The following is an 18,739-nucleotide window of genomic DNA, read 5'->3' on the forward strand; positions in this document are numbered from 1 at the left end:
TTTTTTTTTTTTAGCACAACTGTCTTGGAGGTGGTAGTGCTCCCATTCCTGAGACAGAGAATGTCTTGTGGGGCTGATATGATCCTCAGTTCCATTCATTGATTAGAGGTTGCAAAATAGTGATGTTCTGTCATCACTTACTAACTGGACTTTTTCTCATAAGAAAAACCTCCCGTCATCCACCACTTGGTTAGCCCTCAGCACAGTTCATGTAGGAAAAGCAGACTGAATACTTAACTCTTTCCCTATAATTTACCAGTTCTCAAAACAAGGACTTAGCTCACTAGCATCCTCCTACGTGACCAATTTGCTTTCTTCTTTCTAGTGCCCTCACGAATGCACAGATTTAAACATTTTATGGCGCACTGCAGTCGGCCTTCTCACTGATGTTCAGATTGTCCCATCCTGGCCAGTGGGAGCCAGGCTGTTTGTGGTCCCTGAAGCCACGACCCTCGAAGTCCTGGATAACTTCCTTGCTCCTGGGTATCATGAGGTAGTCCAGATTCGTCTTGTCTATTTTCTGGCCCAGCCATGGCATCAGCCCATTCTCCCAGAATACCTGGGGTTTGTTGGTTAGAAATTTGCAAGCCACTGGTCTGGACACTAGGGATGCTCACTGTTCTGGGTTGGTCACTGGTTTTAGGTCTTTACAGTGGAAGAACTAGGAAACGCACGTCTATAAAATGCTAACCACCCCACATGAGCTCGTAATGCTACTTCCAACTCAGTCCAGGACTGCAGGTGCCCACTAACCTCTCCTGTCCTCCAACTCTATCCCCTTTCCTCCACACCGACAAGACTGGCTTTCAGGACATTCGGGATGGAATTTGCATACCACTAATTACCTACTTGCTTTATTCCATGTTACATACTTGACAACCTCAGAATAACAATACTGACACTCTCTCCAAAAATATAACTCAATAATACCAAGTGTTAGAAACAGTTTAAAACAATTTTTTGCAGTTATTTTGGTCCTTAGGTTTTATCCCACTAGGGATGTCCAGTTAAATTACTGCACTTCAAAGTCACTTGGACTAGTTAAGTTCATCTATATTATTTTGTTTTCGATTTGTAAAGATTGTTCTTTTGAAATTTAATCTTGCTTATGACTTGGTGAAAGACTTACGTAGCACGAAAAGACATGGAAGAAACTTAAATGCATACTGATTAGTGAAAGAAACCACCCTGCCGAGTCTACACACTGTGTGATTCCAACTAACCACATAGCCAACAGAACACACAATATACGTCACCACTTACTGTGGGATTTGCCAGTGTTCTGGAAAAGGCAAAACTGGGGAGACAATAAAAAGATCAGTGGTTGCCAGGGGTTAAGGCAGAGGAAGGATGACGAGGTGGAGCACAGAGGATTCTGGGGACAATGAGAATACTCTGAACGCTACCATAATGGTGGAAGCACGTCATCATACACTTGTCAGAATCCAAGAGTGAACCCTAATGTGAGCGATGGATTTGGCGTGATAATGGCACATCAGTGTGGGTTCATAGAAGTGTGACACTGTCCCGCTCTGGTGCGGGCTGTCCATGGGGGGCTGTGCTTGTGGGAGGGTGGAGAGGAAGGATGTGAGAACTCGCTGTGCTTTCCACTCAGTTATGCTGTGAACCCACCACTACTAAAACATAAAGTCTTTTATTTATTGTTTTAATTCCCATAGTTCCCAGGTCAAATATATAAGAAAAAAGAGGTACATTTAAAGAAGTGTAACTTCTATGCTTGTCCCTCCGTTCTCTCCTACTCCTTAAAGAAAACCAATTTTAAGTGTTTTGGAAGATCCGTCCATTTCTTCAATACAAGACACAGCCCCGCGCCCCCTTCCTTAGATGCGTGGCAGCCTGCCCTCCCCACCTCGCACTCCCTCGGGAGATTTCTCTGTAGTTCTTGTACAGGTAACTTTCCATTCAAAGACTTGTTTTTGTTACTTGTGAAACATAGTAGTTTATCCAACTACTAATGAAATACCATCTCATTTTTCTTTCAGAGCAGTAAGAGCTAATAGTGCATTTGCAAATACATGGGCATCCGCGTAGCACATTTTGCTCTCTCTCTCTGTGGCTTTCAGCCTCCCGTCTCTCGTCCTGGGGCTGAGACACTGGCTCTCAGATGAATGCTGGGCCTCTGCCCCATCCCATCCTTCCCGGCACTAATGAGCCCTAAGACACTGGCCACTCGTCCAGCCCCATCTAAAGCCTTCGCATGCCTCCTAACCCCTCGGGTAATGGGAGCAAAGTCCCCTTGTAAAGAAAAATCAGTGTTCTGCTGATTTCGATGAATTGCCCTCCTGCTTCTCGAGGAAGGTCTCCATGGCTGAGCTGGGATGAACAGCGCTTGTCCCCCAAGGCAGGCTCACGCCTGTCCCCACAGTGAGGCACCTGTGCACAGAGAGCAAGTGTGCACTACCCTGTCCCCCAGCCCCGCCACGTGGGGCTCTCACACACCAGGGTCTCTTTAATGGTGCAGATGCCACTAGCCCAGGCTTTGCTGGGGGCGGGTGGGCAGCTGCGCTTGGCTGTAGTAAAGGCAGGTTGATCCCAGACTTCATACCTTTAAAAGGACATTTAGAGACTAGCTCTAGGGTCGTCTTTAAAGGCTTAGTGGCATGTGTGTTTTGATGTCGGCTTGTGATCATAGAAACTTGGACTGGGGAGGGTCTTTGAAAGTCATGTGCCCAGTGGTTCTCAACTGGGAACAATTTTGGTTCGGTCCCCAGGGGATGTGTGGGGATGTTTGGATCCTTTTTTAGGTTGTCACAGTCGGGGGTGGGGCTGCTGCTGAAATCTCGCGGGAAGAGCCCAGGGATGCGGCTGAGGGTCCTGCGCTGCACAAGGCAGTCCCCTACAGCAAGGAATTTCCCGGTCCCGCTGTCATTAGTGCCGGCGTTGAGAGGCCTTGATCCCATCCCTTGTTGGTCAAGGTGTGGTCTGCAGACCAGCAGCCTCAAACACACGAGCACGTGGAGCTTGTGAGATGGAGGGTCTCGGTCTCCACCCCAGCCTCTGATTCAGAATCTACGTTTCAACAAGGTTCATCTGTCCAGTAAGGTCTGGGAATCGCTGCTCTAAGCAACCCCCCGTCTCCCACCCAAAGCCAAGGGGCCTGGCAGCAAAAGTCAACTCTCCCGCCAAAATGCAGCACTCAGCTAAAGCTCTGTCTAAATAGCCAGCTCTTTTAATATCTTCAATATATTTATTTTAAGGAATGATTTAGCCTAATGGAATTCTATGTATGTACCATATGATGTGTGAAAACAGGTACGACCATCATTTCGATTTTTAATCTTAAGATAAGAAGATTCCACAAACCTTTCAGTATCGTGTTCCAGTGTTTTGAAGCTCCGTTAAGGCTGTTGGTTGGAGCATCTGCTGGTCGGTTACAGAGGATGCAGCTTTGAAACCCTCCACCCACCCAGCCCCAGTTATTTCCTGAGTATCAGAATAACCTGCCTGGAACGTGAGCCTCAGAAGAGCAGAGATGGGGTCTCCTTCTCATTTGGTCTCTCCTGGTGCCAAGCACAGTGCCTGGCGGTGAGTGAACGCTCCACATGTTGGATGAAAGGAATTGAGAGACGCTGGGGGAGAGAGTGGGGGGAAGGAGAGTGAGAGAAGGAGGGAGGGAGGCTCCCTCCACAAGACATTGAGGACACAGACATGGACATCCAGGAGAGCCAGGCTCCCCCAAGTGCAGCCTCACAGCGGTCACCTCCACCACTCGGAGGGGCTGAGAGAGCAGTGAGCTAGCAGAGCTGGTCAGTTCCGTCCAGTCCCCTCTCCAGCTGAGAATTACTTCCGAATGTTCTTCTATCTGAAGGTCATCAGCTTGAAGTCGTCACTTTCTCCCTCTGTGCCCACAGCAACACACCACTTCCGGAATGGTCATCTCCATGACTGGCCAAGAGCTCTAGGCGAGAACCTGAACCTGACCCTGAGCGGTCTGCCCACTCTTGGTCGCCCTCATTCATTCGTAAGCAGAAGCTCAAGGGCTGGCATTCTGTCTCAGTAAGAGAGCTGTCACTGTGATGATGCCTGTTACTGTGCTGATAAAGCATCTGCCTGAGTGCTTTGCGCTTATCTTGTTTTTCTTCACCACTTCAGAGTGAGCCACACAACAGGAGAAGGAGGCTAAAAGGGTACAGTGATGTGGTGGCAGTCAGGACCAAAACCCCAAGTGTCCCAGGCCAGTGCTTCCTGAGCCAGTGCAAACAGCAGTAGTTCACGGGCTGCTTAAGAGATGATAAGGCAAGAAAAGACAGGCCTTTCCTCATTACTATTAAGGCTTTAATATGTTGAACTAATTTATGTATATTTCACATTGTTCCAGAAATAATTTCAGGTGGAAGGTGGGTAGAAAGAAGAAAACCAAGCCAGGAACATAAAAGAGAGGCAAGAGTGGAGCTGAGACCAAATTGCATATAATTAAAGACCTAGGCTTTTGCCCACAGGAAAGCATACACGTTTGGCGTTTTAGTTGCCAGTGGAGAAAGAAACTCAGTTTTCAGTAGGTGACTAAAACAATTGCTGAAGGAAAACATAAGCGGTCCTGAAACTGAGATAGGACATGAACTTCTTAGGGTCCCTAAAGAACGGCCGTCTCAGCAACAAGCTTCCAATAGACCTTGTGTATCAAAAAGCCGAGGGCACCACGTGGAGGGGCAGCTCAACCAAAGAGGTTCTACAAGGGGCGCACCATGCAGTCCCAGCACACAGCCCTGCAGGTCTGCTTCCTTCCAGGGGTGGACCTGAGTCACCAAAGGTCCACCTCCGCTCATGACCACCATCCCCCTCCCAGCACCCTGCTCTCCAGCCTGTTGCCCAAGACTCTGAATCTCCCAGCTTCTGAGAACAGCCCTTTCTTAGACTTTGCATCTTCCCAAGGGCTCCAGCATCCCTCCTTCCCCACCTTGTCCCTACCAGAAACAAAAGCATGGCCAACGTCCATGGGAGGCTGGAGAGCAGATGGCTGAGCTCTTGGGCTCCGGAGTCAAGGGGCCTGGGCTTAGATTCTGGCTCTGCCACCTCCTGAAAGTGGACTTGGAGCCAGTAGCTCATCTCTGCCTTAATAAATGGAGGATAATAATAGCATCCACCTACCTACCAGAGTAAAAGGGATGATACAGTCATTCAGCAAATACTTCTTGAGCTCCTGTTATGTGCCAGGCAGTGTTCTGGGCCTTTGGGATATACCAGGCCCCCAAAGACCCCTTGTCCTGTGCTTTCCTTCACTCAGTGCAGCATAAGAGTTTGTACTGAAGGCATCTAAGAAAGAGGCTAGGTAACAGGGGTGCTGTAACAGGACCTGGGGTCTTCCTGCCCTGAAAAGCTTCCTAGAGCAGCATGAGAAAAGACAAGGAAAAATGATGTCAATATGGCCTTAGGCTCATGCGAATAAAGTATATGGCAGCAGTCTTGCCTTTCCTGCCGTGTTGATGAACACATATTTTTGCCTCTAAAAAACCCCCTGTAACTCTCATGTTTCACTGTTGGGAGTATAATTGGTACAAACACTTGGAAAAACTATCCGGGATTGCATATTAAAAATGACCACACATATACCTTATGAACCAGCCTTCGGCAGAAGATATCCAAGAGAAATGCTTTATAAATATATAATAAAAGACGTACGCAAAAGTGTTCACAACACTAAGAGCCAAAAGGTAAAAACAACCCAAAATGCCCATCAACAGGAGAATGAGCAGATAAACGGTGGTGTATTTACACAATGGAATGCAATCCACAAAGAGAAATGAACGTGCTTCAAGTACACACGCACGTGTGTGAATCTGATGAACGTAATGTTGGATGAAAGAAGTCAGACGTGAAGAGTACATACCGCATGATTCCATTTATATGAAGTTCAAAGTCACCTTCAGTGTTAGCAGGTGGCAGAGTGGTTACTTTTAGGTGGCTTAGTGACTGGCATAAGGGGTGCTTCTGAAACTACAAGAATGTTCTATTTTTTATTTAGGTGATATGTGAATGCACTTGGGTGAAAATCTCTCCAGCTGTATGTTTGTGATCTGGCTAGGACTTCCAGTACAATTTCTTTTAACTCATGGATTTTAAAAATGGAGATATCATTCCCATACCGTAAAATTCACCCTTTAAGCATATAATTCAGTAGTTTTTAGAATGTTCATTGTACACTCTCACCAGTGTATAGTTCCAGACCATCTCCATCACTCCACAAGGAGACCCTGCACCTACTAACAGTCAGTCCCCACCCCCTTTCCTCCCTGCTTCTGGCAGCTGTTACTCTACTTTCTATCTCTGTGGATTTGACTAGTCTGAACATTTATATAAGTAAATTCCTATGGTGGGCTTTTGTTTCTGGCTTCATTCACTTAGCATAATGTTTTCAAGGTTCATCCTTGTTGTAGCCTGTGTCATTCCTTTTTATGACTGAATAATATCCCATTGTATGGATAGGGCCACATTTTGTTTATCCTTTATCCGGTGATGGGCATTTTGGTGGTTCCACTTTCTGGCTATTGTGAATAATGCTGCTCTGAATATTTGTGTGCATGTTTTTGTCTTTTCAACTCTCTTGTGCCACACCTGGTAGTGGAATTTCTGGATACAAAATTGAATAGAAGTAGCTGGGAGCAGGCATCCTTGGCTTTGTTTCTGATTTGAGGGGAAAGGGGGCCTTCGTCAAGTTGATGAAGTTCCTTCTAGTCCTAGTTTGCTGAGTGTTTTTAACATGAAAAGTTGTTGGAGGTCGTCAAATGTTTTTTCCTGTATTTATTGAAATAATGTGGTTTTACCATTTATTCTATTAATATGGTGTGTTACATTGATTTTTGTATGTTAAATCTTGCATTCCTGGGATAAATCCTACTTAGTCATGCATAATCCTTTTTGTTTGTTGCCAGATTCAGTTTGTTAGTATTTGTTGGGAAGTTTCTTCTATATTCGTAAAAGATATTGACCTTTTCTTGCGATGTCTTTATCTAGTTTTGGTATTAGGGAAATACTGGCCTCATAGAATGAGCTGGGAAGTGTTTCCTCCCCTTCTGTTTTTTTCAAAGAGCTTCTAAAGATTTGACATTAATTCTCCTTTTAATGTTTGGTAGAATTCACCCATGAGGTCATCTGGGCTTACGTTTTTCTTTGGGAGAAGTTTCTATTTACTAATTCAATCTCTTTATTTGTTATAGGTGTATTCAGACTTCCTATTTCTTGTTGAATCAATTCAGTAGTTTGTATCTTTCTAGGAATTTTTCCTTTTCATTTAGATTATCAATTATCAATTTAGATTATTGAATAGTTGACATATAACTGTATGTTACATCTGTATATGTTATAAACGCAACAACATAATGTTATTGATTTGCATAATTTTGTTTTCTTAAAAAAATTAAGAGTCGATAATTTAAAAAGTCTACTTATACGGTGTTTTATATTTACCCTCAAATTTACTATTTCCAGCACCCTTAATTTTTTCAGGTTACTATCTGTTGTCATTTCCTTTCAGCCTGAAGTACTTCCTTTAGTATTTCTTGTAAGGCAGGTTTGCTAGCAACACATTACCCCAATCTTTATTTAACTGGAGTATTTTTATGCTTTTATCCTTGAAGAATAATTCTGCTAGATACAGCCATCGCAAATCTACTGTTAAGCCCATCTAGTGAGTTTTTCATTTTGGCTACTGTTCTTTTCAACTATAGAATTTCCACTTGCTTCCTTGTGATAGTTTCAAATTTTTTTGTTGTTATTTTCTTATTTGTTAAGTCACCATCAACATATTTTCCTTTAATTCTCTGAACATGGCTTCCTTTAATTCTTTGGACACAATTATAAAAGCTGCAAAGCATTTTTTCTGTGAAATGCAGCCTCTGGGCCCATTCAGTCAGTTCCTGTTGATTGTGTTCTCTTGCGGAATGGGGGCTGTGGGCGGGTAACACTTTCCTGCTACTTCACCTGTCTCATACTTTTTTGTTGAAATTGGACATTTTAGATACCATATTGTTACAACTCTGAATTCTGGTTTTTATCCTGAGCCCCATATGTCATTTCTATTTTTCTGGAATTGTCCATTTCATATGTATTTTTAAATTTATTGCCACATATTAATCAGAATATCCAAAATTTATTTTGTTGTTGTTGTTGTTTGGTTTGTTTGTTTGTTTTTTGCGGTACGCGGGCCTCTCACTATTGTGGCCTCTCCCGTTGTGGAGCACAGGCTCCAGACGCGCAGGCTCAGCGGCCATGGCTCACGGGCCCAGCTGCTCCGCGGCATGTGGGATCTTCCCGGACCGGGGCACAAACCCGTGTCCCCTGCATCGGCAGGTGGACTCTCAACCACTGCACCACCAGGGAAGCTCAAAAATTTATTTTTTAATATTAAAATTTAAGAGTACAAGAATAAAAATTCTTCAAGTTTAAAATAGTTTCATTATTTTTAAAAAGGCGTCTTTTTTGGGACTCCCCTGGTGGCTCAGTGGTTAAGAATCCACCTGCCAATGCAGGGGACACAGGTTTGATCCCTGGTGTGGGAAGATCCCACCTTCTGCGGAGTAACTAAGCCTGTGCACCACAACTACTGAGCCTGCGAGCCACAACTACTGAGCCTGTGTGCCACAACTACTGAAGCCCGCACACCTGGAGCCTGTGCTCTGCAACAAGAGAAGCCACCGCAATGAGAAGCCCTCACACCACATGAAGAGTAGCCCCCGCTCACTGTGGAATACCTGAATAGAAAATGAATCACCCCAAAATTGAGGCGGTGGACTTTGGGAGCAACTGTAGACTTGGGGTTTGCTGTCTGCGACTGACTTGTTTTTGATTTATATGTTTATCTTAGTTTAGTTTTTAGTGCTTGTTATCATTGGTGGATTTGTTTATTGGTTTGGTTTCTCTCTTCTTCTTTTTTTATTTTAATAATTAAAAAAATTTGTCTTAATAACATTATTTTTTCCTTTTTTTTTCCTCCCTTTTCTTCTGAGCCGTGTGTCTGACAGGGTCTTGGTGCTCTGACTGGGTGTCAGGCCTGAGCCTCTGAGGTAGGAGAGCTCAGTTTGGAACATTGGCCCACCAGAGACCTCCCAGCCCCACGTAATATCAATTGCGAGAGCTCTCCCAGAGATCTCCATCTCAACACTAAGACCCAACTCCACTCAATGACCAGCAAGCTCCAGTGCTGGACACCCCATGCCAAACAACTAGCAAGACAGGAACACAATCCCACCCATTAGCAGAGAGGCTGCCTAAAATCATACTAAGTTCACAGACACCCCACAACACACCACTGAACATGGTCCTGCCCCCCAGAAAGACAGGATCCAGCCTCATCCACCAGAATACAGTCACCAGTCCCCTCCACCAGGAAGCCTACACAACCCACTGAACCAAGCTTAGCCACTGGGGGTAGACACCAAAAACAATGGGAACTACGAACCTGCAGGCTGCAAAAAAGGAGACCCCAAAGACAGTAAGTTAAGAAAAATGAGAAGACAGAGAAATACGCAGCAGATGAAGGAGCAAGGTAAAAACCCACCAGACCAAACAAATGAAGAGGAAATAGGCAGTCTACCTGAAAAAGAATTCAGAGTAATGATAGTAAAGATGATCCAAAATCTTGGAAATAGAATGGAGAAAATACAAGAAACGTTTAACAAGGACCTAGAAGAACTAAAGAGCAAACAAACTGATGAATAACAGAATAAATGATATCAAAAATTCTCTAGAAGGAATCAATAGAATAACTGAGGAAGAAGAACGGATAAGTGACCTGGAAGATAAAATAGTGGAAATAACTACCGCAGAACAGAATGAAAAGAATTGAGGACAGTCTCAGAGAGTTCTGGAACAACATTAAATGCACCAACATTTGAATTATAGGGGTCCCAGAAGAAGAAGAGGAAAAAAAAAAGGGGACTGAGAAAATATTTGAAGAGATTATAGTTGAAAACTTCAGTAACATGGAAAAGGAAATAGTCAGGTCCAGGAAGCGTAGAGAATCACATACAGGATATATCCAAGGAGAAACATGCCAAGACACATATTAATCAAACTATCAAAAATTAAATACAAAGAAAAAATATTAAAAGCAGCAAGGGAAAAGCAACAAATAACATACAAGGGAATCCCCATAAGGTTAACAGCTGATCTTTCAGCAGAAACTCTGCAAGCCAGAAGGGATTGACAGGACCTATTTAAAGTGATGAAAGAGAAAAGCCTACAACCAAGATTACTCTACCCAGCAAGGATCTCATTCATATTCGACAGAGAAATTAAAACCTTTACAGACAAGCAAAAGCTAAGAGAATTCACCACCAAACCAGCTTTACAACAAATGCTAAAGGAACTTCTCTAGGCAGGAAACACAAGAGAAGGAAAAGACCTACAATAAGAAACCCAAAACAATTAAGAAAATGGTAATAGGAACATACATATTGATAATTACCTTAAATGTAAATGGATTAAATGCTCCAACCAAAAGACATACACTGGCTGAATGGATACAAAAACAAGACCCGTATATATGCTGTCTACAAGAGACCCACTTCAGACCGAGGGACACATACAGACTGAAAGGAGGGGATGGAAAAAGATATTCCATGCAAATGGAAATCACAAGAAAGCTGGAGTAGCAATTCTTATATCAGACAAAATAGACTTTAAAATAAAGACTATTACAAGAGACAAAGAAGGACACTACATAATGATCAAGGGGTCAATCCAAGAAGCTATAACAATTGTAAATATTTATGCACCCCAACATAGGAGCACCTCAATACATAAGGCAAATGCTAACAGCCATAAAAGGGGAAACTGACAGTAACACAGTAATCATAGGGGACTTTAGCACCCCATTTTCACCAATGGACAGATCATCCAAAATGAAAATAAATAAGGAAACACAAGCTTTAAATGACACATTATACCAGATGGACTTAATTGATATTTATAGGACATTCCATCCAAAAACAACAGAATACACTTTCTTCTCAAGTGCTCATGGAACATTCTCCAGGATAGATCATATCTTGGGTCACAAATCAAGCCTTGTTAAATTTAAGAAAATTGAAATCGTATCAAATATCTTTTCCGACCACAACACTATGAGACTAGGTATCAATTACAGGAAAAAAAACTGTAAAAAATACAAACACATGGAGGCTAAACAATACACTACTAAATAACCAAGAGATCACTGAAGAAATCAAAGAGGAAATCAAAAAATACATAGAAACAAATGACAGTGAAAACATGACGACCCAAAACCTATGGGATGCAGCCAAAGCAGTTCTAAGAGGGAAGTTTATAGCAATACAATCCTACCTCAAGAAACAAGAAACATCTCAAATAAACAACCTAACCCTACACCTAAAGCAATTAGAGAAAAAAGAACCAAAAAACCCCCAAAGTTAGCAGAAGGAAAGAAATCATAAAGATCAGATCAGAAATAAATGAAAAAGAAATGAAGAAAATGATAGCAAAGATCAATAAAACTAAAAGCTGGTTCTCTGAGAAGATAAACAAAATTGATAAACCATTAGCCAGACTCATCAGGAAAAAAAGGGAAAAGACTCAGATCAACAGAATTAGAAATGAAAAAGGAGAAGTAACAACTGACACTGCAGAAATACAAAGGATCATGAGAGATTACTACAAGCTACTATATGCCAATAAAATGGACGACCTGGAAGAAATGGACAAATTCTTATAAAAGCATAACCTTCTGAGACTGAACCAGGAAGAAATAAAAAATATAAACAGACCAGTCACAAGCACTGAAATCGAAACTGTGATTAAAAATCTTCCAACAAACAAAAGCCCAGGACCAATGGCTTCATGGGTGAATTCTATCAAACATTTAGAGAAGAGCTAACAGCTATCCTTCTCAAACGCTTCCAAAATATAGCAGAGGGAGGAACACTCCCAAACTCATCCTATGAGGCCACCATCACCCTGATACCAAATCCAAACAAAGATGTCACAAAAAAAGAAAACTACAGGCCAATATCACTGATGAACATAGATGCAAAAATCCTCAACAAAATACTAGCAAACAGGGCTTCCCTGGTGGCGCAGTGGTTGAGAGTCTGCCTGCCAATGCAGGGAACACGGGTTCGTGCCCTGGTCTGGGAAGATCCCACATGCCAGAGAATGGCTGCGCCTGTGAGCCATGGCCGCTGAGCCTGCGCGTCCGGAGCCTGTGCTCCGCAATGGGAGAGGCCACGACAGTGAGAGGCCTGCGTACCGCAAAAAAAAAAATAATACTAACAAACAGAATCCAGCAGCACATTAAAAGGGTCATACACCATGATCAAGTGGGGTTTATTCCAGGAATGCAAGGATTCTTCAATATATGCAAATCAATCAACATGATACACCATATTAACAAATTGAAGGAGAAAAACCATGTGATCATCTCAATAGATGCAGAGAAAGCTTTTGACAAAATTCAACACCGATTTGATAAAAACCCTCAAGAAAGTAGGCATAGAGGGAACTTACCTCAACATAATAAAGGCCGTATATGACAAACCCACAGCCAACATCGTTCTCAATGGTGAAAAACTGAAACCACTTCCTCTAAGATCAGGAACAAGGCAAGGTTGCCCACTCTCACCACTATTATTCAACATAGTTTGGGAAGTTTTAGCCACAGCAATCAGAGAAGAAAAAGAAATAAGAGGAATCCAAATCGGAAAAGAAGTACAGCTGTCACTGTTTGCAGATGACATGATACTATACATAGAGAATCCTAAAGAGGCTACCAGAAAACTACTAGTGCTAATCAATGAATTTGGTAAAGTAGCAGGATACAAAATTAATGCACAGAAATCTCTTGCATTCCTATACACTAATGATGAAAAATCTGAAAGAGAAATTAAGGAAACACTCCCACTTACCATTGCAACAAAAAGAATAAAATACCTAGGAATAAACCTACCAAAGGAAGACCTGTATGCAGAAAACTGTAAGACACTGATAAAAGAAATTAAAGATGATACAAACAGATGGAGAGATACACCATGTTTTTGGACTGGAAGAACCAACATTGTTGAAAATGACTCTACTACCCAAAGCAATCTACAGATTCAGTGCAATGCCTATCAAGTTATCAGTGGCATTTTTCACAGAACTAGAACAAAAAATTTTACAATTTGTATGGAAACACAAAAGACCCCAAATAGTCAAAGCAATCTTGAGAAAGAGAAACAGAGCTGGAGGAATCAGGCTCCCTGACTGCAGACTATACTACAAAGCTACAGTAATCAAGACAGTATGGTACTGGCACAAAAACAGAAATATAGATCAATGGAAGAGCGTAGAAAGCCCAGAGATAAACCCATGCACATATGGTCACCTTATTTTTGACAAAGGAGGCAAGAATATACAATGGATAAAAGACAGCCTCTTCAATAAGTGGTGCTGGGAAAACTGGACAGCTACATGTAAAAGAATGAAATTAGAACACTTCCTAACACCATACACAAAAATAAACTCAGAATGGATTAAAGATTGAAATGTAAGGCCAGACTTTATAAAACTCTTAGAGGAAAACATAGGCAGAACACTCTATGAAATAAATCACAGCAAGATCCTTTTTGACCCACCTCCTAGAGAAATGGAAATAAAAACAAAAATAAACAAATGGGACCTAATGAAACTTAAAAGCTTTTGCATAGCAAGACAACCCTCAGAATGGGAGAAAATATTTGCAAATGAAGCAACCGACAAAAGATTAATCTCCAAAATATACAAGCAGCTCTTGCAGCTCAATATGAAAAAAACCAACCCAATCCAAAATTGGGCAGAAGACCTAAATAGACATTTCTCCAAAGAAGGTATACAGCTTGCCAACAAACATATGAAAGGATACTCAACATCACTAATCATTAGAGAAATGCAAATCAAAATCACAATGAGGTATCACGTAACGCCGGTCAGAATGGCCATCATCAAAATATCTACAAACAATAAATGCTGGAGAGGGTGTGGAGAAAAGGGAACCCTCTTGCACTGTTGGTGGGAATGTAAATTGATGCAGCCACTATGGAGAACAGTTTGGAGGCTCCTTAAAAAACTAAAAATAGAACTACCATATGACCCAGCAATCCCACTACTGGGCATATACCCTGAGAAGACCATAATTCAAAAAGAGTCATGTACCACAATGTTCACTACAGCTCTATTTACAATAGCCAGGACATGGAAGCAACCTAAATGTCCATTGACAGATGAATGGATAAAGAAGATGTGGCACATATATACAATGGAATATTACTCAGCCATAAAAAGGAACGAAATTGAGTTATTTGTAATGAGGTAGATGGACCTAGAGTCTGTCATACAGAGTGAAGTAAGTCAGAAAGAGAAAAACAAATACCATATGCTAACACATATATATGGAATCTAAAAAAAAAAAAATAAGGTTCTGAAGAACCTAGGGGCAAGACGGGAATAAAGACACAGACGTAGAGAATGAACTTGAGGACACGGGTTGGGGGGAAGGGGAAGCTGGGACGAAGTGAGAGAGTGACATGGACATATATACACTACCAAATGCAAAATTGATAGCTAGTGGGAAGCAGCTGCATAGCACAGGGAGGTCAACTCGGTGCTTTGTGACCACTTAGAGGGGTGGGATAGGGAGGGTGGGAGGGAGACACAAGAAGGTGGGGTTATGGGGATATGTGTATACATATAGCTGATTCACTTTGTTATACAGCAGAAACTAACACAACAGTGTAAAGCAATTATACTCCAATAAAGATGTATAAAAACCCCCATAAACTCACCTCTAGGCACGTTCTCATGAGAAGAGTGAAAAACTTAGAAGGAAACCTACAGTGAAAAAAATAAATGAACTCTGCAGCTACACTGATGCTGGAAGACAAGAGGCCATGTCTTCGTAATTCTGAGGGAAATTGAATTCCAACGAAGAAGTTCATTCAGGTGTAAGAGCAAAATGAAGATGTTTTCAGGCAGGTAGAAAATGTGTTTGCCAAGCACCCTTTCTGATTATGTTCTCCAAGGAAGGAAAGGAAGGGGAGAAGGAAGGAGGGAGGAAGTCAGTGAGTCATGGGATCCAACAGCAGAAATCCTAACGGGAAGAGCCCTGGAGGGGAGTCCCAGCAGGACGGTGCCCCAAGCCCACAGGGCACTCAGCCCTGATGGGAGCCAGATGTAAGGGTGAACCCTCTAGAAGAAAGTGGTTTCCATGTAATAGCATGATTAGAGAGTTGGATAATCTTCAGAATAAAGTGAAAGCGTGTGCTTATTCTAGCAGTAAGAAAAAAGCTAAACGCAATTATGAAAAAGAAGAAGAAAAGCTATACAACAGTTGTGTAAGGCAAACTAAAACGTGCCTCAAATGGAACCAGTGGTGGGGCTTAGAAAAGAAATCCATTTGACAGTGACATCTGGAACATTCTGCTTGGCACAGGAGTGAAACACTGGAACCACGGAGTAAATGTAATCAGAAAAGGTACCATGAAAATGTAATCATATTCTATTGCCTGACTCTGCAGTGAACATTTACAATTTCAATAGCATAATGGTGTTTATTAGATTTTGATTTATTTATTTTTTAAATCAATTTTATTTATTTATTTATTTTTGGCTGCGTTGGGTCTTTGTTGCAGCGCGTGGGCTTCCTCTAGTTGCGTCGAGCGGGGGCTACTCTTCGTTGCGGTGCGCGGGCTTCTCATTGCGGTGGTTTCTGTTGTTGCGGAGAACAGGCTCTGGGCGCGTGGGCTCGGTAGTTGTGGTTCCCGGGCTCTAGGGCACAAGCTCAGTAGTAGTTGCACGGGCTTAGTTGCTCCGCATCATGTGGGATCTTCTCTGATCACGGATGGAACTCATGTCCCCTGCATTGGCAGGCGGATTCTTAACCACTGGGGAAGTCCCCTTTTATTCTTAAAGAAAGGAAGTGCAGAATCCTCCATAAATGCTTTCCACACTCACACTCCACCTAAAGACACAAGTCCGGGCACCGCGCACACATTAAACTGAGCAGCCTTCCACCCACTTTTGCTTCCCTGCGCAGACGTAGTGCTTTCCCAGGCAGTGCTTTCCAGAGTGCGGTCCCCTGAGCAACAGCTGTCAACCTCACCTTAGCACTTGTTAGAAACGCAAATTCTCGAGCCCCACCCCGACCTACTGAGTCAGCAAATCCAGCTGAGGCCGAGGGCCCTGAATTTCATGCTCCTTCCCCGTGGCTCAGATGCGCGCTCAAGCTGGGGCGTCCCCGGCCCAGGTCCCCCCTGTCACCCGCGCTATGCCTCTGGCCGGCCCCCGAGGGCCAGGGGTGTCTGAACAGCGGAGTCCAGGTGCCGGCTACGGACAGGTGTCCCTCTGCTGGGGCTCCAGGGTCTCTGACCTCTGCCTCTGCCGTTCCACCGCCTCCAAGGGTGGAGCCCTGCTGCCCCGCCCGAGCGCCTCCAGAGCGCCTCCAGCTACACAGGTGCTGGGCAGGGCCTGCACACCAAGTCACAGGAAGCAACGCCTTAGCAAAAAGTCCTCCGTCCTGGACTCCTCGCTTGCCAGTCGCAGGGAGCCCTCGGAGCCGCCACCATGGGTAGGCGCGCGGGGCCGGGGTCGCGGGGAGCCCGGCGCAGGGGCTGCGCAGTCGGGGCGCCGCGGAGGGGTCGCCGAGGGGCGGGGCCGGGCTGCCACGCAGGTCCCCGCGGTCGCCGGCGGCTGGCGGACCTGCGGGCGGAGCCGGCAACGCTGGCACCGCGGGAGGGCAGGCGCGCATCAGGGACACCTCGCCGCGGCGGGAAGCGACCGGGGGTCAGCGGAGCCCGGGGTGGCGGTGGGATTCGCAGGCTGGGGCGTGTTTGCAGGGCGGGCAGCCTCCCCGCCCCATCTCGTCCCCGGGCGCGGAGGCAGAGGACCCCAGGCGCCCGGTCACAGGTTGGAAGAACGAACGCAGTAACCTTGACCTGCCTACCTGTTGTGAATCCTCGGTCTCTGTGTTCCCACCCTGTGGGCTGAGAGTGGGCTGGAAGCTAGACTGCATCGTGCTGGTGATGGCAGGGCCAGCAGAGCCTCTGTCCAGGAGGGGGGAGCGCGGCGCTCAGGGGCTGTTCTGGCACTTCTCTTGCCTCTGGCTGGCCAGATGACTCCAGAGCTGCTGAGGGAGCCCTGGTCCAAGAGGAACTGGGGCTGGCCCGTTGGGGCCCTATTTAACGTTCTGCCGCTGTCTTCGAGCTTCAAGAGAAGGCATAGAGGAGAGTAGCCGGTCCTCCACAGGTAGGCATGGAGTGCCGGCGGAACAAATAGAAAACAATTTAATCCTGCCTGCTTCCAAATAAACAGCTCTGGAATGAACGCAGAAGCAGAACGGAGCTGCAAGAGACCAGCAACCCTTTTCTCCCTGCAAGCCTGTGCATGGATGGGTGCAGGCTGTCACAGTGTGGCCACGTGGTTGAGAGAACCCGGTCTGACTTTGGCCTGCACTTGTATTCCTGCTCTGCCACTTGCTCCCTCTGTGATCTTGCATCAGTAAGCTAAGCTCTGTGGCTCTTGACTCCCTCAGCCATTAGGCAGAAATGTCCATACCACCCTCAGTGGCAGCACTGAGCTGTGTAGGAGCCCGATGCTGGGTGTGCATGGGCACCTGGCTCTCAGACTCTCTGTGCCATGCCGAGTCGTGGTCCTGGAGCAGCAGTATTTAGTGGGTCACCCTTGGGACTTCTAGTGGTGCTAAGTATGCTCGTTCCAGAAAGATGCTGCAGCCTCCTCTCCAGTGCAGGCTGTCAGGGGCCGGTACCCATCAGAGCTCAGCTTTGCAGGCAGCCCCACTCCTGGGCTGGAGCTCTGGGTCCTGCCTCAAACACCATTTGCTTGTCACTCTATGTAACTTTTCTGGGAGGTGCTCTGAAATATTCATTTTGGTTTTCAGATCCCAAATACCTGAATGGTATCCATGCCGAATTAGAACTTTTCCTAACACAGTTCCAATTGGGGTAGCTGTCGGCAGCCTGATTGTCAGTGGATGAACACAAGGTTAGCTTTTGAAGTATAGTCCCCAGTGAACTGACTTTCTAGTTTACAGATTGGCGCTTAAGGGTTTGGGGGTGGGGGGTTGTTTGTTTTGCAACTGAGATTGGCATAGCATGTGAGTAGCAACAAAAAGTTTATATTCAGATACCAGTCTTATGTTTACTCAAGTCCTAAATTTTCAATATCTCGGTCTAGTTAGTAAATGAAACAAATAATTAGGAAATGTCTTTTAATTTAAAAAAGTAGCAGTAACTTCCCCTCTTAAGAGCAGATCTTTGTGACTTAGATGATGCCAAGATTGTTTCAGATCCCCTCGTGACTGAAAGGGGAACACTTGGAAAGCTTGGTGAATCCAGCAGGAGGGAAAGAAGCAAGGAAAGTTCTTAGAGAAGCGTTTGCCTTGAAAAGGGCCAGATAGTAGATATTTTTGGTTCCGGGGGCCACACAGTGTCTGTGGCAACGACTCAAGTGCACCCTTGTAATTTGAAATATGAAACAAATGGGCGAATCTGTGTTTCAGTAAAACTTTATCAATGGGCACGGAAGTGTGAATTTTATATGCTTTGCAGGTGTCATAAAATAGTCTTTAAAAGCGTTTTTCGATTGTTTTAAAATGTAGACACGATTCTTAGCTTACGAGCCATACAAAAATGGGTTGGGGGCTGGATCTGGTGCCGTGCCATAGCTGCTGACCTTTGCTTTAAAGGGTGTGTGTGATTATCAGAGTCGGGGCCAGAGGAGGCAGGAACCAGCCTGC

At 44.4% G+C, this 18,739-nt stretch overlaps 1 protein-coding gene across 2 annotated transcripts in view; it reads left to right on the forward strand.

Moving 5' to 3' along the window:
- The first annotated feature begins 16,441 nt into the window (after positions 1-16,441).
- Positions 16,442-18,739, forward strand: part of SLC15A1 (solute carrier family 15 member 1) — a 49,507-nt gene continuing 47,209 nt past the window's right edge. The window contains exon 1 of one of the 2 annotated variants that reach the window (XM_027115946.1): positions 16,442-16,552. In XM_027115946.1, coding sequence (XP_026971747.1) covers positions 16,549-16,552 — 4 coding nt within the window. In that variant the 5' untranslated portion in view covers positions 16,442-16,548. The remainder of the gene's footprint in view (positions 16,553-18,739) is intronic. The other variant, XM_027115944.1, reaches the window with a different exon arrangement.

Source organism: Aethalodelphis obliquidens, unplaced genomic scaffold (assembly GCF_003676395.1).
Source record: "Aethalodelphis obliquidens isolate GAN/ISIS:26980383/991018 unplaced genomic scaffold, ASM367639v1 scaffold15, whole genome shotgun sequence".
NCBI lineage: Eukaryota > Metazoa > Chordata > Mammalia > Artiodactyla > Delphinidae > Aethalodelphis > Aethalodelphis obliquidens.